The following is a 20,651-nucleotide window of genomic DNA, read 5'->3' as shown; positions in this document are numbered from 1 at the left end:
TGCCCCTCTGTGTGGGGGTGGGAAATATTTTGGTTTAAAAACTTGTATAATAATAATAATAATTTGCTTGTAATTCTCAACAATTATTTATTACAAGAGAAAACTTCTATTTCTTTATAAGTTGTTGGGCAGTAGTGTTCCAAAAATAATGTAATATTTTAATTTATTGTTATATTCTTTTAATGAAATATCGCTAGTTTACACCTCATCTAAAACCGCACACATCAGTGCAGGTATCACCGCTAGATGGTGTAAAATCTCTCAGAATATTTAAAACAAGGTTTTTCCTGCCCTCTGCTGGCCGCTGGATGCTCATTAATGCTTCTTTCACTGTTTCCTCCGTTCCGGTTGTCACGTGAATTTCAGCAACGAAAGCATTTGGAAAGGAGCTTAAATGTAGCCTACAATATTCTTGTAGATGAATGGTTGTTAGTTGTTTAGATGTGAAGAATTGCACGAAACAAATGTAACTGCAATACAATCACGGGTGTGTCATAAATGGACTGTCAACCTCGAGGCAGAGGAAGAAGAGGAGGGCGAGGAAACCGGAATGAAGAGGTGGGAGAAACAATGATTGTTCACTTCCGTGGTCTTCTTACAATTTACTATTTTTATACAGACATTTACTATGGTAACCACAATTTTACCATAATTATTTACTACGAGGTCTTATTTAAACAGTTTTTGACATTTTGTTAATTTTATATTTTGATCAAAAATCTAGATTTTAGGTTAAAATGTATTTGTTTCATTATAAGTTCATAGAAAATATAAAATAACTATTATATATTTCATTATGAAAAACAAAATACTTTTTAAAACAGTTACAAGCACAGCAGGTCACATCTCCTGAGTGAAAAGTAGGCTAATGTTATTTTGTGTAACTACCCATTTACTGTGTTAAAGTTTTGAAAGCCTCTGTGCACTGTTATGAATTGTTATATTTCTATGTTGCATCTTTCAGAGCAGAGATGTGCGTTTGTCTAAATCTCTGTCTTATGCATTACGCCATGGTGCCAATAAGATGGGTCTGCAGATGAACTCGGGTGAGAGATGATATCCATGAAGTGTATGATTGATGATAATGATTGTACGTGCACCCACATGAGAACACAAACCCTGTCTGCTTACAAAGTTATGTAGGTATTTTGTGTAATTTCTTGTGAGCGGAGGATGATTACAGTTGTTGTTGGACAAGAAAACAAATGATTCATTCATAAATTATAATTCCTTGGATTTAGTTTTTTTAATCATCCCTGTTGTCTGTCTGTAATTATGTGACCTTGTCCACAGATGGATTTGTGTTTGTGGAGGAACTTCTCGCTCATCAGCAGTTCCGCTCTTTTTCACTGGATGATTTGGAGCGAGTGGTGGCCACCAATGACAAACAGCGATTCAAGATTTGCAACCACCCTGAGGATGGTCGTCTTCAGATACGAGCCAATCAGGGCCACTCAGTGCAGGTCGGTTTGGATCAGAGGTCATGCAAAGACTACAATAGAAAAATAGATTTAAAAATTGGACATGGTCACTGGAGCATTTGCTTGACACAAGTTTCCATATACTTTGATAAATGTTGTTACATAATGTGTCTCATTCAGGTTACAGATCTGGAGCTGAGAGCAGTAGGCCTTGATGATCCAGACTATCCAAGAGAAGCTGTTCATGGCTCATATATGAAACACTGGCCCTCCATACGCAGTCAGGGCATCAGCAGAATGAACAGAACTCACATACACCTGGCACCTGGGCTTCCTGGAGAGGGCGGAGTCATCAGTGGTGAGTGACTTTCAGATTAGATTAATTTATATTCATTTATTTGATTTTAATGGTAAAACTAGGATAGCAGAAAGCAGTCCATGTGAATATGATTTTTAAATACATTATTCGGTTATTTACAGTTGTAAATGGCCTCTTTTCTGTTTTTAGGAATGAGACAGAATTGCGATCTGGCTGTGTATATTGATGTTGCGAAAGCTATGTCAGGTATTAAGAAAACATTTTTAAAACCAATTTAAAGTTGAATAGGTTTAACAATGTTAGAGCTGAAGTTTTAATGATCCCTCTGCCCTCTGGTTGGTGTTTAGATGGGATTCAGTTCTTCTGGTCAGAGAATGGCGTACTCTTGACCCCTGGAGATGCTGCTGGGATGTTAGCACCGCGCTATTTCTCTCGAGCACAAAGACTGAAACCCTCATGTGAGTCACTTTCACAGCCAACTCATCAAGTGTTACTGATAAAATAAGATTTGTTTCTTTTCCATGTACTGTTATTATGTAAAAATGTAAAAGATTTCCAGTAATCTTACAATATTCCTTTGTATGCATTTGATATTGTACAGTGCAGATTGGTGATAACTGGATTTTAAAAAATCATTAAGTAATAATGCTTTTTTTCTTTCAGCTTGTGAAATCGAACTACATTAGCTGTTGGAGAGGATCTCCTTCTGACCTCAAAACCAAAAACCGGAGATTGAACTTTTGAAAGCATTAAAGTAGAATATCTGTTTCTAAGAAAAACATCTTCTAAATAAAAACAACAAATTTTCAAAAAACAATTATGCTCGAATATTTATTTATTAACAGAGTTGATTATACTTTGACATCAAAGGATAGAAACTGAAATAATTGAGATAAACTGAACACCCACAGATTACTTTGAGAAGGGTTCATGGAAAGATTTATTTTATTTTATTTTTTTTTTGAGTGTGCCTTTAACCTCGTATCTTCTGTGCAGTTAGACGGTAGTAAGAAAATATGCTTTGTTAGATTAAGTCATGATGTTATCCAGGAAATCACTAAGGGAATAGTGGCACTGCAGTATTAGATTTAATGCATTGAAATGCACTTTTTACTATGCAATTGTTTTTTCAGTTAGTCTGTTATCTCCAAACAAGGACAAAATCAGAATTTCCAATACTACATATATTATGGAGTCAGCGGTGTATCTACAAGGTTACGTGGTGTTTTGTATACAAATTGTCAAGTGACCTCTTAAGCCTGTTTTATTTGTGGGGCAGTTTCTGCCCCCTGCATATTTGTCAAAAAATAGAATATCTAAATACACTGAGCTCAAGATAGAAATGTGTCATGTTTCTGCAGGGGGATTTCTGCAAGCATATTTATGTACAGTGTGCTTGATAACAGTGTGCTAGATACAAATAACACACTAGGTTTTTTTTTGTTTTTTTTCTTTTGGTGTTTTTGTTCTGGCGTCTGTGCAGTTAATCCTGTTTCTGTTCTGTAAAAGCACAACCTTTCAGTGAAAGGTATTAAATGTCAGGTGGCTCCATGAGAATGCAAGTCTGTAAATTTAATTCATGGTCATTCAGAATTCTGTTTTGACTGTCCATGAGCTGATCAAAGACCTATTCTTGGTATTGTCAGGCTGCTGTGCTTTTGGATTTCTGTCAGTAGTGTGGTGTGAACACTAAATCCCTGCATCGCATAAGTGCTCAGCATTCTTTCCCCATTAGACGATGGACTAGTTTGTAACCACATGAAATAAATTTACTTTGATGCACTGAACAAAGGGCAGTAAAATGCGGAAAGAAGGTCAAGTGGTCATTAGGTTATATGCTATTTATGCTTTTTTTTTTTTTATTGAAATAAATAATTTTCAATTGTCAGCATTTTCAAGCTAAAAGCAAAGAATCACTTTCCCAAACTTGTGTTTATAAAACAATTTAAAAAAAAACTTATTGCAGCTCTTTAGGTTGAATTGCCTATGCTGTAGTCTTTATTTATATACTCTCTAGGTATAAGGAAGAGTTTTCAAGAGCTGGATGTTGCAATCTAATACTAAAGTTCAGTTGGTGTATACTTTGTAAAACTGCCATTTTGTGTCCTCTATCGTCTCTAGGCAGCCTCTCAAAGCAAAGTTTCCCCTGATAGAAGAGGTCTAAAATTAGTGAGCCCCTATGACTGTCTTGGCCTACTGTGTCGGATTCCATTCACAGACTCCGTCTATCCTATCGCAGCACCTGCTCCTAGCTGTAACACCCTATTAAGCTTGGCAGAGACATGCACCTATGTCCAAGCATGATTAAAAAAGCGTCAGGTCAGGTTCATCCTGTACTTTTTTTGTGCATGCTTGTCTCTCTTTTTTTAAAAAGTGGTGTCAATTAATGTTTGAAATAAGAGGGGTCTGTGAGCTCAGACAGGGCTAACAGTACTGGAGTCGTAGCATTTTTTGGACTTAGCTTGAGGGGCTGGACATATCTGTGCACTGAGTGGCCTTCGATGAAGGGTCAGTTTGGCACTCACAGGAAACCTGGACCCCCCAGTTGGAGCCTCATTCACAGCTCATGGTACAGTGCATAACTGTCCCCTGTGAATGTTCTCTGGAGGGGTTGTTTCATTCAAACTGGCCACATGGAAAACAGCAGAAAAAGGCAAGTATCATATTCTGATGACTTTTATGTGAACTATGATTTCTGCGTGTATGTTATAACACGTTTAACTGTTACTGTATATACTGTATATAACACTGCAAAGTTACTGTATATATTTTTGCATCAGTAAGTTTGCATTGATTTATATCAGTAGTCATAAGAGTAATCCTGTAATCTTATAAGTAATCCTGTTTACCATTACTAATATTATTATAATTTTGTATAAGCAAACTGTAAACTGTATTTTATTTGGAAGAGACACATTTGTTTCAAGTAGCTATAATTTCTGATAGACAGTCGCTTTCAGAAACTTTGTATAAAGCTTACAAGAAAATATTTTCTATAGAAATTTTAGTATTTGTCATGAGAATTATTTAATTCTTATAGTAACAAGTTTTCATGATCGTTTCTTTTGATGTTGCAGGTCTGAAAGCATTCAACAACTGATGAGTGACAAGTTCATGCATTTATAAAAGGCTCAAATGAGACAACCCAATGTCTGCGATATCTGACGAGAAGAAATGGAACGCTGGGTTCTAGAGGGCGACAGCTACTCGTTTCTTCGCAGCGCTCCACACACGTTCAACCTGCAGAGTCGTGAAGGGCCAAATCGTGTGGAGATCTTTGACATCACTTCAATCCCCAGCCATCATAATGCCATATCTGAAACAACCTGCCTGTGTGACATTTTTGGGGATGACGGCGAGTCTCCATCACTTTCCAGTAGCCCAGCCTCTGCCACATTTATCAGGAGAGAAGTGGATCGGTCTTTTCCAGTAGATGATGCCAATGACTCTTCAGGATCTTATCACACTGCCAATGGATCTGACTTAAGCGACAACGCTGAAGTAACTTACAACACACCTTCTCCAGAAAATACACCGGATTTTTCCACATCTGAGACCAGGGAATCATTTTCACCACCAGCTAAATCACCCATCTTGTCTGATTCCAAAAATGGACTTAACCAACTAGACTGCACACCACCTGCATCCAAAGTCAATAGTAATGACCTGCTTTCACATTCAGATAACTGGGAAAAATCCCAAGTGTCAGTAATCACTGCCCCAGTGAATGAAACGGGAATCACAAATGCATCTGAACCACCGTATGTGAATTCAACACCAGCTACTACCTTGATTAATCCAGCAAAGGAACCTTCTAATCCTAAATCCTGCTCTTCAGAAGAGCAAGAAGGAATTATTACAACACCTCAGCACATAAGTACGAGCCCATTTTTAGATAAACAAATATTTGAGTCAGACTGTGGATCTTTGGCAGTATCTCCAGTTGAACAAAATGATGTGATGTCTTCTGAGGACAAAGAGGGTATGGTCTATTGTAGTCCACGAGAGCAAAACATTCTCTTTGCACAAGGGACGATGAACAGTGGCTCTGCATCAGAACTGTCAAACCCTTCTCCAACAGATTGCAGCCTTATGCAAGAAATGTCTACTTCACTTTCAAACAGAGATATTAACTTTCTACCCATACCCAGTGTCATGCCAGAACCCAGATTAACCTCCACCTCCCCTGTAAGCAGGGAAAATACCTCCACACCTGCATCCACAGGTAGATCTTCACCTGAGCTGCTGAATTTGTGTCCAACTCAAGTTAGGAACACATCGGAGACTCCACACTTGGAGGACACTTATGGTGCTACTTTATCTGTATCTACACTGCCTGCCAGTGATAATGTGGAAATAGATTCCCTAACTGTGTCTGACATTTCTACTGTAACAAGAGGACTGGTATATTCATCCACAGATGGAAGAGAAAGACTGGAATCACCTGAAACCTGCTCTTCTCCTGATCACTCAGCACCTGCTCACTCACAAGAACCAGTACTGATTCACTCCTCTGTAGGTTACACCATCAGCCCATCACCTACATATGAGAAAATATGTTCTTCAGCCGAACCTGAAGACTCACCATCCTCCCCTGTATCACCTGAAATCAATGAAACCTGCTCTTCTCTTGATCAATCAACACCTGCTCACTCAGAAGAACAAGTACTGATTCACTCCCCTGTAGGTTACACCATCAGCCCATCGCCTACATATGAGAAAATATGTTCTTCAGCCGAACCTGAAGACTCACCATCCTCCCCTGTATCACCTGAAATCAATGAAACCTGCTCTTCTCTTGATCAATCAACACCTGCTCACTCAGAAGAACAAGTACTGATTCACTCCCCTGTAGGTTACACCATCAGCCCATCGCCTACATATGAGAAAATATGTTCTTCAATTGAACCTGAAGACTCACCATCCTCCCCTGTATCACCTGAGATCAATGAAACCTGCTCTTCTCTTGATCAATCAACATCTGCTCACTCGCCAGAACAAGTAATGATTCACTCCCCTGTAGGTTACACCATCAGACCATCTCCTACATATGAGAAAATATGTTCTTCAGTCGAACCTGAAGACTCACCATCCTCCCCTGTATCACCTGAGATCAATGAAACCTGCTCTTCTTCTCATCACTCAGCATCTGCTCACTCGCCAGAACAAGTAATGATTCACTCCCCCGTGGGTTACACCATTAGCCCATCACCTACAAATGAGAGAATAGTTTCTTTGACTGAACCTGAAGGCTCACCATCCTTCCCTGTAGTCACAAGGATTGATTACAGGGATATTTGCTCTTCTGCTGATCACTCAGAACCAGTAATCATTCACTCATCTGCATGTTACAACATCAGTCCATCACCTACAAATGAGAGAGGGGTTTATTCAACTGAACCTGATGCCTCAACATCTTCTCCTTGCGGTCACAGTGATATGCACTCCTCTTCTGATCACTCCATTCCAGCTCACTCACCAGAACCTGAAATAATTCACTCACCGATGGGTTATACCATCAGTCCATCACCTACAAATAAGAGAATGTTTTTTTCAGCGGAACCTAATGGCCTACCATCCTCTCCTGCCATCACAGGAACTGATTACACAGCAACACCAACATGTAGTAGAGATTCCACACCTGCGTTAAGGAGCATTACCTCCACTCCAAACAGCAGAGAAAATTACCTTACACCAGAGCCCAATTCCCCAGCCCCTTCACTGGAATTGAGATCAGTTACCTGCTCACCTGAAATCAAAACAATATCATATAGTGTTCTGCCACAAAATACAAAATCCCCAGGCATCACATATAACGTTACACCAACCGAAGATTTAGCACCATCACCTGCAGTAGAGACAAATGTCTGTGGCAACTCTTCTGAAACTTCCAGCTATCTTTTTGGAAATTACGCCTCTGTCTTACCTAGCTCAAGGAACTTTTTGCCAACACCAGAGAGTGGATCAAGGCCCTCATCAGCTACATTAGACCATACCAAACACACAGCACTATCCTCTGATCTCCAACCTGAGCCTTCCATCACTCTTGAAAAGGCAGAAAATCAGAGTTTATCCATAATCTGTGATGGAGTTAGTCATCCTTTCGCTAACCCAATAGACCATTTTGATTGTTTTGATGACCATGCTGACACAAAGACCCTCAAAAGCCTTGCATTTGTCCCAGATAAATGTAAAGGCAGTGGACCACCAGTTCAGATACTGCAAGATTCAACCTCTAAAACCTCAGATTCTGGATCGTCCACAATAAAAATTGAGAAAAGTCAAGAAATTGTCGCTGACAACACAACTGATTCAACATTATGTAGAACACCAACCTCCCCTCGTCCATGGGATGCATCTCTGCCGAAGCCAGTGGCATCTGTAGAGAAGAAACAATGCCATGTTGAGGTTTTTGATAGGAACAAGGGAACAGAAATGTTGAAAAATGATTCCCCAAGCAGTGACAAGAGGCTTAGCCAAGTGCCTGTAGCATTAAGAGAAAGCCCAGGGGTTATCAGTAGGGACAATGGTGGTGAATTTGACAGGCAGCCATGCAGAGAAAAAGAGGAGAGTGGAAAAAAGGAGGGAGAGGGGGAGGAGACTATGGGAGATAGTAGTTACAGAGGGGAACAGGTTGAGCTGTCATTCAGTGCCAGGAATAGACAAGGGCCTGCAGGCCACAGCCCAGCTCTCTCAAGTCGAGACCCAAAGTCGGGAATTCCAGCTCGCTGTTATTTTGAGTCGCACCCAACAACTTTGCAGCAACAGAGTCAGCTCAGAGCTCAGGGCTCACAACAAGAGAACAAGGGTGGCGCCAGGAGGCTCCAGTCAGCTGCCCAGGGTAAATACAGCAGCACAGGCTTTCTTCCTCCTGAATGTACTGGTGAGACCTCCAGCATGGGAAGTGAATTTGATGATGCAGACAATGAAGTAAAGTGGTTTACAGATCTAGCCTTCAGAAGCCTATCTAGTCCTCAAGTGGATTATTTGGATGTGTATAATTCAAGCCACAGGTCATCTACAAATGTTTCACAGCCATCGACTGTAGACAGCCCTGGTGCTGTTGCATGGATGACCTACGCAGACTTACGTGGCTCAGCGTTACATGAAAATGATGGTTCGTCTTTTTTACCCCGTGACGGCCTGGACCCAAACAAACGCTTTGAAATGGGGAGTTTTGAGTGTGTGGATGTTGCATTAGAGAGCAAGGAAGAGTCCAGTAGAGGAAAGAGGACAGTACCTAAAAGGCAGATCCAGCTGTTACGGCGGAACACAGATGAATCAAAACATAAAGGAAACTATGAAAATATTTTGAATTCACCCTCCACATACAGACGCTCAAAAGACGCACTTGTTCGTCAACATAGCACACCAGCTTTTGTGCAAGAGGAAGTTTCCAAGGAGGTGCCAGATTCACCACAAAATGACAGGAAAAAGACCTTGCAGAAGTCTGTGTCTTTAGATGGTGGCTTCCCTAAAACACAAATGGCATCTTGCATTATCAAGAGTGTGTTGTCAAAGAAAATGCAGGATGTGCAGAAAGAGACATCAAAAAGTACAGACCCAAGTCCTTCTGGAGATAAAAACAAACATCCTGATGTCAGGCCCAGCTCTTTTGATGGTGTACCAAGTACCATGGAGAAACATCGTTTAAGCTCTAGCCAGCATTCTGAATGTACTCTTTCATCTGAAGATTTTGCTGTTGGAGAGGAGAGAATTCCACATCATCAGCCGAAGAAGTGTGCTCCAAAAGTTCCTCCAAAGCCATTCTTAAGACCTGCATTTTTTAACAATGGGGAAGCTCAGGTAGCTGGCAACATTGCAAGAGAAGAAACAAAGCCTATAGTGGCCCCTCCACAAGTTGATGACAAAATACAAAACCGCAAGAGTGATAGGAAAGAGAGAGGAGGTAGCAACCCTAAAGAGAAGCACAATAGTGACTCATCAAATGCCAGTATCAGTAACACAAGTCCTGTTGTTGCTACACCAGCAATAAGCATGCAGAACAGAATGACAACCAGAGACATAAAAAAGCGCCAGATTACACCGGAAAACCAGGAACAACTGGCTGGAAAGAGTGTATTTATGTCGAAAACCCCAGAGATAACTTTGAAACCTTCTTCTATCAAAGGAAAAAAGATATCTTCTCTGAAGGTGTCTTTGTCCCCTGACTTGGAACAGTCCAGAGAAATATCTGAATATCAGGCAATGGAGAAAGCTGCAGAAGATATAAGCACGAAATCTACTAAAGTCATAGAGACAGAAGACGATAATGACAGCAACAAAAAATCTGTTATACATAGAGTTAGGGATGTGAGGAAGTTAGTGAAAAACACATACAACCTGTCTTTCAAAGCATCAAATTCAACCTCTACTGCAGAAGAGACAGTGATTCAAGGGAAAAAAGGAGAGAAGCCGCCGCAAACTCCTCCAGCCTTGCACATTGAATGTAAAGCCATCAGTTGGAAGGACAAACAAACATCAGGCAGCAAAGCAATCCCCTGTCATGGTGAAAAACAACCTGTTGACATATCAAAAATATCACAACCGTGGGAGTGCGCAGAGACAAAAAGAGTTGCTGACATCACTGAAATAACATCCAAAGGCTCTTCGCCAAAGACTGAGTCAAAACAAAAAGCACCATATTCTCACTCTACAACCACAGATGGATTACCTGAATCGGAATGTATCAATAAGAGATCTTACATTCACTGTGATCAGAGTTCTAAAATGCCACCTAGGCCCCCAAGTAAGGAGCGAGAAGTTTCTGCATTGGTGGTTCTACCAGATTGCACATCCAAGACAAAGACCGTTTCCCCTACAATCCTTGACTCTACTCAAATTAAATCTGCAAGCAGCAGCCACTCTGTATCCATGCTACTGAAAGAAAAAGGGATGCAGGCTGACATTGGAGTGTGTGATGTTCTCACTGAAGGTGCAAGTGCTACAGCTAAACATGTCAACAGGCTTGAGGTTCCTGTACAGGCTTGTTTATCAGAAAGCCTTTCAAGTGAAGCACAAGTAAAGGCAGAAAATGCATCATTGCCTTGCAATCCAACAGCTTTTGTCAACGATTCGTCAAGAACATGTGAGAGTCCCAAGGGAACACTGACAGAAGAACCTTCAACAAAAGAACAAGAAAAAAAGAAAACTGCCACCACAACTATGACACAAATTCCAACTTATTTAGCAACATCTGGCAAGCCAGAGGTGAGGTCTTTTTCAAGCAGTACAAAAAATAATGCCACGCCAGTGAATGCATCAAAAGAGATCGAGTTACCCATACAAGTGAGGTCAATATCCACTGATAGACTAAAGCCATTTGTACCACCAAAACCCAGCTATAAACAGTCATTTGCAGAAATTAAGTCAGTGTCAAGTGACCCATCAAAAGCAGATACTCAAGCATCGTCTGTTATTAAACAGCAAACAATGTTTAGTAGTGAATCAAAGAAAAATGAAACACCATCAACAGTGACACACATGGATCAATCAAACGAGACTTCATCAAGAGATACAAAAAGACTGGCTGTATCAAGCTGCAAACCACCATCCATCCCAGTCACGACAACTCCAAGTGTTGTGCAAAAATCCACCACAAAGACACTGGCCAGTTTGGATCAACAGCAATCTTCTGCTTTCTTGCAAACAACCAGCACTTGCCAGCAGCAGACCCCATCATTCAGTCAAGATCAGTCAATGCTAGATAGTTCCTTTGCTTCTAACCCATCAGGACCACAAGCCCCTATCCACACACCATCTGAGACAAGGGCATCATCTAATAATCGTTTTCACACAGATGACTATCTTTTCTACGCTTCAGATGATCCTCCCAGCTATGATGAGCGAGAGAGTTTCAGCCCACTAAAGCTCTCAGACTTACCCCCACATAGGTCATGCAGGTATCATCCAACAACTAAGCTATCTCCTTGCTCCTGCACATCAAGTTCTCATTCACATCAAGGACATCCCAATAACAGTCCACAGGAACAGGTACCAGCAGCCTCTCCGTCTCCAGGCCAAGTCCTTACCTGTCCCGGAGCTCCTCCGCAAGCTCAAGTTCGTCCTCATCAGTTCAGACCTGATGGTCTACCAGTCTCCAATACCACAATACCCCATGCCTCAGCTTTGATTCAGCCTCTACACAACCCACGAGCTTGCCCTGTTTCAAACTCACAATCCTATGTTGATGACCATCCACCAGCTTCTGGGCTGCATGTAGACAGACGCCCAGCCAATCACCCTTCACCTCAGGCAGCAGGTCCTGCTCCCTATCATGAGTATTCTCATTCAGCTAACATGTCTACTCTGGATCCCAGGCCTCAGTTGTTTAATCCCCAAGATTTGCCACCATCTTTTGGCCATGATTATGCAAATGAAGGTCCAGGTGGAGCTGGTGTATTGTATCCAGAGAATGCAAGTGGGCTCAGCTGTGGCCAAGGTCCTCGTCGTGTCCTTCTTGATCCTGAGACTGGTAAATACTTCTACATTGAGGTACCAATGCAACCACTCAGAAAAATGCTGTTTGATCCTGAATTGGGCCAGTATGTGGAAGTTCTCATACCACAGCAGGCAATGTCCCATTCAGGGCTATATCCACCATCTGCACCGCCCTACTCCTCTTTGCACAGTCCTGGGTTGTATGCACCACAGTATCTGCCTTATGCAGTGCCATCTTACCCAGCAATCTCAGGTAGTGCCCCACAAGTTCGCCATCCGGAGCCACCTCCTGTGCCCACCACACTTCACCAGACTTCCTTAAGGTATGGAAGCTCTGCAAGCCAGATGCCAAAAAATGAACCAAAAGGCCATTCATCGCTGGATCAAAGCTATCTAGAGAGCATGTATTACATCCCCACTGGGATGAATGCAAGCCCAAATGCAACCCCTTCAGAATGCTACCACAAGCCATCAAGCATGCCTCCTTCAGGGGGACGAAGAGCATGAAACATCAGTGGATACATGTAGTCTGTTTACATTTGAAATTTCTTCTAGTTGGCAGCATTTTTAATTTAAGACTAAGATTGAAACCGTATTTTTCCGGCTCATTTCATTTAAACATTTACTGTGAAAGACAATGTGTTAACTCCTCAAGAAGACCCAAAACAGCTTTGCTTTCTTTCTTTTTTCTGACATTTGACATATCATGGTTGTCATTGTCTGATATAATTTCAGTGTATCATTTAGACAAGTCCTTAACTTTCCTTGTATAGTCCAGGCTTATGCAATAGTAGGCCTTATCTTGCAATAGCTGTCAGGGTTTAATAAACAGTGTCTTCTTTTAACACCCTTAATAGTTATACGTTTCTGGAGGGATTTATTTTACTGCAATAAAGTGATTGGCATTTTCACCTCTTAAGTGACATTATTTATTCATTTATTCAAATACATATGACATGATGTAATTGCTTTGTTTAACACCTTTGGTGTGCACTGGGACGTGCAAGTAGATGCTGTACATTTGGGTAAACAAAAAGAATGTGGATGAGCAAGATCCACCAGTTCATGAGTATTAAAATCACAGACATACTTTCTATCTTCAGAAGATTGCCATTTGCTATTTTTTACACATAGATATACCCCATTAAAGATAACTGTCTACAAAATCCAAGTCTCAGTGTTTTTTCTTCATTGAATGTTAAATGCAACATATGACTTATTTCAGTAAGCGTAAAGCTAAAAGCTGTATACTTCGACTTCTGTCATTTCTGCTATAATTATATAATCACAATGTAAAATATTATGCCTACCACATTTCTTTTTTTTGTCACATTTTGTGTAACATTATTAAGCTCAAATGTAAAAGAAGAGTTTCCATTTTGGTAATTCGCATGGCATCCAGTTTGGGAGAAACACATTTGCTAGCCACAACATAATAGAAGATGACTCACTTAGAGTTTAGGGCCACTGCTGGGCTGTTGTTTTATCTAAGGATGACATCTAGTGGACAAGGTCTAACATCCTATTTAATGCTTTCTTTTAAGGATGTGCATGAGTATAATGTGTATTTTTGTAAGAAAAAGAAACAAATACTGGTCTAATGCTATAGTCATTCTAATAATAAGTCATTATTCAATTAGATCGATCTGTAAATGGATAATATGACCGCTTTTTATGTATTTCCATCAACTCTGGGATCATTCTGTTCGCTAAGTAGCACTTGTTTTGACTGGTGTGAACTATTCTGGGTGTTTCTTTTATTTGGGTGTTCAGCATGGCTAATGTGACATAATGGACCACCATGGTCTTAGCTGTGACGTTTTGTGGAAATGTTCCCACTTATTCAAGCAAACAGTCTTCTCCCTACTCCCAAATTGCAGCCGCACCCATAAATGACTGAATTTGATTTCCTGACCTGTCTGATCATACTGTAAGAAAGGCTGATGGAAGTTTTAGTCTGTGTGGGCAGACAGCTTTGTGGGGGAGAAGGCCTTGACTCTGTTTGTGGGGTGTTTGATTGAAAACAAAGATATTCAAGTCAGCCCATGACTTCATTCAAGATCCTCTGAGCAGACAAACAAGGGGAGTAGTGTGGAAATCAAAACAAGAATGTCTTAGGGCAAAGACTGATCTTTGATGAGTCAGAGAACTTATAGACGCAAAAACTTAAATTTACCATTCCACATTATGAAATCTAATCTACTAATCTCGAACAGTATACTTCTGGTTTGTGTGTGGTGATAACTGGCTGACTGTAAATCAGGGTATCCCAACAGAAGTTGAATTTGAATTAAAGGAAGAGGAATTTATTGAATTATAATTTAGAGAAATTCAACAGGGAATGGGAAATGAAGTGTTCTTCCACCCTGGTCTATAATTTTATAGAAATATAAAGAACAATACGCAATTTTAAGTACAAATTCCTAGCTCACATTTCATTTCAAACATCTGCTTGTCTAGTCTTGCGTAGCCAGAGCTTCAGACTGACTGCAGAAGGTCTGGGAACCTTGGCCGCTTTGAATGGCCAAGGATCACTCAAGAGGCCATATGTGACCCTAGACCACAAAACCAGTCTTAAGTCGAACGGGTATATTTGTAGCAATAGCCAAAAATACATTGTATGGGTCAAAATAATTTTCTTTTATGCCAAAAATCATTAGGATATTAAGTAAAGATCATGTTCCATGAAGATATTTTGTAAATTTCTTACCGTAAATGTATCAAAACTTAATTTTTGATTAGTAATATGCATTGCTAAGAACTTCCTTTGGACAAATTTAAAGGCGATTTTCTCAATATTTAGATTTTTTTGCACCCTCAGATTCCAGATTTTCAAATAGTTGTATCTCGGCCAAATATTGTCCGATCCTAACAAACCATACATCAATGGAAAGCTTTCAGATGATGTATAAATCTCAATTTTGAAAAATTGACACTTAAGACTGGTTTTGTCGTCCAGGGTCACATATGACTGACAGGTAAAGCAACCAATCACGTTTTTCAAGAGTCTATGTGAGAACTTTACATATTTTACATACTTTTGAAAATCTAGCGTTTAGTTGATCCTGATAAGCGCTCATTGTCACAGTTGTAAACACAATGGCTTTCTTCTTCGTAAGAGGGTTTTATTTCCAGGCAGGACGTTGAAGAACACGACAAACACGTCTCTCAGAAATCCTGTATAATTCAACCAATCCAACGACTTCGAAACTCCTGAAGTGTTTCCAATTTTGTGTGCCATGAGGCTGTCTTGACAAACCTTCCCTTCATTGAAACAATTCCAGTTCTTTAATTTCGGTTATTTATTGTGGTTATTTTACATCTGTTATATAAGTAGATGGACTTGAAATATTAACTTATTTTTCTTTGATTTGGTGGTCATAAAACATTTGACATACTGAGGTTTTGTCAAATTTTTAAGAGTATACTGAAATACCATGTGTAAAATTTACTAAAAACTTCTGAGTGAAAATTGTTTGAAAGTAAATTTAAGACCTTTTTTTTTCTTTCAAACAATTACAAAGAAACAACAAATCAAACTGAATTAAAAGTTTTGTAATATTAGTAGTTATAGTATTTTCTTGTAAAGTGTATTCCAATTTATTTATAACTAATATTTTTTAATTTTATTTATTGAATAATAAAGTGGCACTGTATATTTGCTCAAATCTTAGTAGAAAATCTTTATTCCACTTCACAAATATAAAAAATAATGTTTTTAAATTAAGTTCTAACAGAAATGAAGGTCTAAATCCCCCCAAGTGAGATTAAGGATTAACCCCTTCAGCATGGCACTTAACCTCAGGTTGCTGCAGGCAGGGGTGTCCCTTACATTTTTGTAGTGTTAGTCGCTTTGTATTTTTTTTCCAGACAAAATAACCATAAGGAAGCAGCTCCTTAGAGGAATTCAGTTGGCCTTGTGAGGTGAGTAAATGCTATTGCTACATAATAGCTCATTACTCCCATAATGGAGAAATGTTAACTTTGTCCTGTACCGTGTTCTGCTTTGAAGAACAAACCATATATGACCGCATTCCGGAGATAACATCCGCAAGACATGCAGGCATGAATGAACTCGCCTGCAGGATGAATGAACTCTTGTCTACCTGCAGGATGATGGATCAGATACGCAGGTTAGATTAGGAAACGTATTTCCGCTGCCATTCCGGTCGAGTCATGTCACATATAGCAACGGTTGAACCAAACAATGCTTCCGTCTGCAAGCCAAACCCCGACAGAGGGCGGAGAATGGACTGTTTGCTGAGGTACCAGCAGGTGGTGCAGTCACACCCACAAACATACACAACTGAGATGCTTCACTTGCTTATATTTCATTGAAGAGCTATTTTATTGCATCAGGCATTTTTTAAATTCCTATTTGCAGACATTAACTTATTAACCACCGTCACATACACAGTGGCCCCAAAAGTTTTTGGATATACAGGTCACACATAAAAATGTCTGAATTTCATTGCATTTGTATTCCATTTGACTTTTCTGAGCCACTGTTTTAAAATAGTGTGTGAATGTATGAAGTCCGTTCCATTAAGTAAACATAACCTAACAAACCTTTTTTTTTTTTTTTTTTTTCTTCATATAATGCAAATAGAACTATGTCTATGTATCTTCAAATACGTGAGGCGTCTGTAAAATAAAGTAAAATAGGAAAATAAAATAATAAATAAATAAAGTGACACTTGCTTTTTTTGTGTGTTATAATACATTTTCATCTGTTAAATAGAATAAAGTAAAAAATAATTAAATCAAATGGGAAATAAAGAAAAATAAAACTGACTGACTTACTCTAAACAGATTTACTTTCCCTTTCCTGGAGAACATATGGAACATATTTTGAATGTTACTTGATGATGTGAGCACTTAAGCACTTCTCTCGGTATGTCTTCTCCGCAAGACACTGGACTCTCAATGAGGCCCGAAACTTGAAGGATGGAAGGAATTCGCAGTGAGACATTGCCCCTAGAGAGCCTCTGTGTGTGTTGAGAGAATAAAACCACCAAACTATCAACAATTACAGGACAAAGGTGAGGGGAAATTAAGCTACTGTATGTGTGTGTTATGGCAACACGATAGGGAGAGGCAAATATTTTCCTTAATTCCCTTGTAAAAGTCACATAAAATGAAAAGGAAATGGCTTGTGAAGCAGGAGGTTTTAATCATTCAGTGTTTGTAACATTCACATGTGAAAAGTGAAACCCTGTTTCCAGTGACACAGCTCGGATGAGGGGATTCCCCTTCCCGGCACGGCTGAGGGATCAAATCTGGATGTCTCATTATTGGATTTTGTTATATATTAAATGAAAACACAAGGTCAGACTGACATTATAGTTCCAGAAAGATTGCAGAACGGGAGACTGGACGCAGAGTGTGTCACATTGACGGTGACTTATGGGTAAAAATATGTCTCCCTTTTACTTCTGGATCAGTGTATCCAAAATACTGACTTCATCTATGATATCACCCTTCCTCAAGAACCCTGATGTGTCACATCCCCAGTTGTATGTTTTACAAATACAAATGAGGCTGTCTGGATTTTTAATAAGTATTTTGTTTTAGTGTCTGATCACAACCAGATGTAAGTGAGCATATACAACCCTTGGGAATTGCTGTATTTGCGATTCCATTGCCTTATGGTGACATGTTTCACCGCTAGTTATTCTTAGAGACGCCCACGATTGGTTTCTACTACAAAACCCTTATCAGTAGGGAGCCGATAATCTAGAAAAGCATGACAGACGCATTTCTTTTTGGTATCTCTTCCTACCTCCTGCAATAATAAACTGCTTATTGTTGATGCCCACTCCCTCACTTTGATGTCAGTATGGCATTTGATCAACACAGCCCCAAGGAATGCTGGGGAAGGCTTTGAGATTCTGTGGTGACACCATAAAACAACACAAAGGCATGCGAGAAATTTAAAGTCAAAATGCTTGAGCTGAAAGAGTAGGTGGTGGCATGCTGCATGTGACTGGTTATTCTCAAAGTCTAATTTTGAGGATGTATTCAGGTGAGACAGATTGATAAGGACAGTGATCAATAAATAATCTTTTGACATTTAATAGAAAACAGAAATAGTGGTGATAGATAATGCAACGTAGGCGATGCTCTTTGAGTAATGACACAACACTGAGAATTCCTGTGACATGACGGCATTTACAGTGAGATCAACTCACTTTGAACACATCACTAGTTATTGTTAGGGAAAATTGCTTTTTGTTTTCTTTTTCTGTTTCTATTCTTTGTCTTTCACTTCTTCCCTCTTTCCCTTTCTCCTTATCATGTCCACACAAATGTTGACAAATCACTTTAATATCACCTTAAAACACAAATTTCTGCAGATATTGCCCTGCTTACTCAGTTAGTCAATATGACGCCATTAGTGATGAAAGTCCAAGTGCAGTGTTAAACAATCACAAAATTAATTACAAGCCAGTCACGCCACGTTGATTTGATCACGCCACACAAACTGATGCAACCTGATTTGCATCTTATGTTAAATTGAAAGACTTTTTAATTTACATTTTTGAGATTCAAATGTTTATTTTATAGCTCAGGAATCCTACACTGTAAATTGTAATGTTTACAGAAAATGACTGTAAAAATGCTACAGTAAAAAAACATGCCATATACAGTGCCTGCCACTAATATTGGCACCCTTGGTAAATATGAGCAAAGGCAGCTGTGAAAATAAATCTACATTGTTTATCCTTTTGATCTTTCAATCAAAAAATTCACAAAATTCTAACCCATCATTGAAGTTAAACAATTGAAAGTGGGGTGAAAACCTCATTGTAACAACACAAAAAAACAGAGAAGAAAAGTCAAACTTGATAAAATTTCACACAGAACTCAAAAATTGAACTGGACAAAATGATTGGCACCTTGTCAAAATTGTAAGAAATAATTGCTTTTCAAGCATGTGGTGCTCTTGTAATTTGTATTTAGACACACCTGTGGCAAGTAACAGGTATGGGCAATAGAGTAATCACACTTGCAACCAGTTAAAATGGAGAAAAGTTGACTCAACCTTTGTGTTGTGTATCACACTGAGCATGGAGAAAAGAAAGAAGTGTAAAAAATGAAAGAATTGTGGAAAAACATGGACAATCTCAAGGCTACAAGTCCATCTCCAGAGATCTTAATGTTCCTGTGTCCACTGTGCGCAATATCATCAAGAGGTTTACAGCCCATGGCACTGTAGCTAACCTCCCTGGACGTGGACGGAAGAGCAAGATTAATGAAAAATTACAACGAAGGATTGTTCGAATGGTGGATAAAGAACCCTGATTAACCTCCAAACAAATTCAAGCTGATCTGCAGACACAGAGTACAACAGTGTCAGCTCGCACTATCTGTCGCCATCTGAATGAAAAGGGACGCTATGGTAGGAGACCCAGGAGGACACCACTGCTGACACAAAGGCATAAAAAAGCAAGACTGGAGTTTACCAAAACTTATGTGACAAAACCACAATCCTTCTGGGAGAACGTACTGTGGACAGATGAGACAAAAGTAGAGTTTTTTTGGTAAAGGACATCATGGCACTGTTTACAGAAAAAAGAAATGAGGCCTTCAAAGAAAAGAACACAGTCCCTACAGTCAAACATGGTGGAGGTTCAAAGATGTTTTGGGGTTGCTTTGCTGCTTCTGGCACTGGATGCCTTGACTGTGTGAACGGTATCATGAAATCTGACGATTACCAAAGAATTTTGGGGCGCAACGTAGTGGCCAGTGTCAGAAAGCTGCGTCTCCATCAGAGGTCATGGGTCTTCCAGCAGGACAATGACCCGAAACACACTTCAAAAAGCACTCAGAAATGGTTACAAACAAAGCGCTGGAGAGTTCTGAAATGGCCAGCAATGAGTCCAGATCTAAATCCCATAGAACACCTGTGGAGCAGACCTGGAGCAGTTTGCAAAAGAAGAGTGGTCCAAAATTCCAGTAGAGAGGTGTAAGAAACTCATTCATGGTTACAGGAAGCGATTGATTTCAGTTATTTTTTTCCAAAGGGGGTGCTACCAAATATTAAGTAAGGGTGCCAATAATTTTGTCCAGTGCATTTTTTTTTTTTTTTTGGGTTATGTGTGGAATAGTATCAGATATGACTTTTCTTCAGTTTTTTTTTTTTGTGTTGTTCCAATGCAAAAAAACAAACAAAAAAAACATGTGAGAACCAAAACATTTGCAACTGCAACAATTTTCTGAGAGAAGGGTTGCATTTTCTGACAGAATTGCAAGGGTGCCGATATTTTTGGCCATAACTGTATATGTCTGTACAGTATATGTAAGGTGGGAGGAGTTGGATCTGGATCTTGTGTTCTGAAGTGAGGACCATCTCCATTTTTGTGCTAAATTTTGATGTTTGTTTTAGATTATTGTCCTGATGGAGGATCCAACCACGGCCAATTATAAGATTTCTAACAGAGGCAGTCAGGTTTAGAATTTTTATCTGT

General features: G+C 39.6%; 2 protein-coding genes across 2 annotated transcripts; both read left to right on the top strand.

Moving 5' to 3' along the window:
* Window positions 1–140: 140 nt before the first annotated feature.
* Window positions 141–2,557, top strand: trpt1 (tRNA phosphotransferase 1). The gene is made up of 7 exons (XM_058798161.1): window positions 141–558; window positions 965–1,046; window positions 1,294–1,463; window positions 1,602–1,779; window positions 1,930–1,986; window positions 2,088–2,198; window positions 2,404–2,557. The coding sequence occupies exons 1-7, from the start codon at window positions 499–501 to the stop codon at window positions 2,424–2,426; spliced, it is 681 nt and encodes a 226-aa protein (XP_058654144.1). The 5' UTR covers window positions 141–498; the 3' UTR covers window positions 2,427–2,557.
* A 1,270-nt stretch (window positions 2,558–3,827) lies between these two features.
* Window positions 3,828–13,335, top strand: si:ch73-43g23.1 (mucin-2). The gene is made up of 2 exons (XM_058798159.1): window positions 3,828–4,393; window positions 4,818–13,335. Exon 2 carries the CDS (start codon window positions 4,915–4,917, stop codon window positions 12,685–12,687), a length of 7,773 nt encoding a protein of 2,590 aa, XP_058654142.1. The 5' UTR covers window positions 3,828–4,393; window positions 4,818–4,914; the 3' UTR covers window positions 12,688–13,335.
* The last annotated feature ends 7,316 nt before the right edge of the window (window positions 13,336–20,651 follow it).

This window comes from Onychostoma macrolepis, chromosome 14 (genome assembly GCF_012432095.1).
Source record: "Onychostoma macrolepis isolate SWU-2019 chromosome 14, ASM1243209v1, whole genome shotgun sequence".
NCBI lineage: Eukaryota > Metazoa > Chordata > Actinopteri > Cypriniformes > Cyprinidae > Onychostoma > Onychostoma macrolepis.
This window is presented reverse-complemented; position numbering and strand designations above follow the sequence as displayed.

Excerpts from the sequence above, each read along its gene's own strand:
- trpt1 (XM_058798161.1), top strand. The coding sequence starts at position 499 with ATGGACTGTCAACCTCGAGGCAGAGGAAGAAGAGGAGGGCGAGGAAAC. Across the intron at positions 559-964 it reads GAGGAAACCGGAATGAAGAG|AGCAGAGATGTGCGTTTGTC; the intron begins GTGGGAGAAACA and ends TGCATCTTTCAG. Across the intron at positions 2,199-2,403 it reads ACAAAGACTGAAACCCTCAT|CTTGTGAAATCGAACTACAT; the intron begins GTGAGTCACTTT and ends TTTTTCTTTCAG.
- si:ch73-43g23.1 (XM_058798159.1), top strand. The coding sequence starts at position 4,915 with ATGGAACGCTGGGTTCTAGAGGGCGACAGCTACTCGTTTCTTCGCAGC.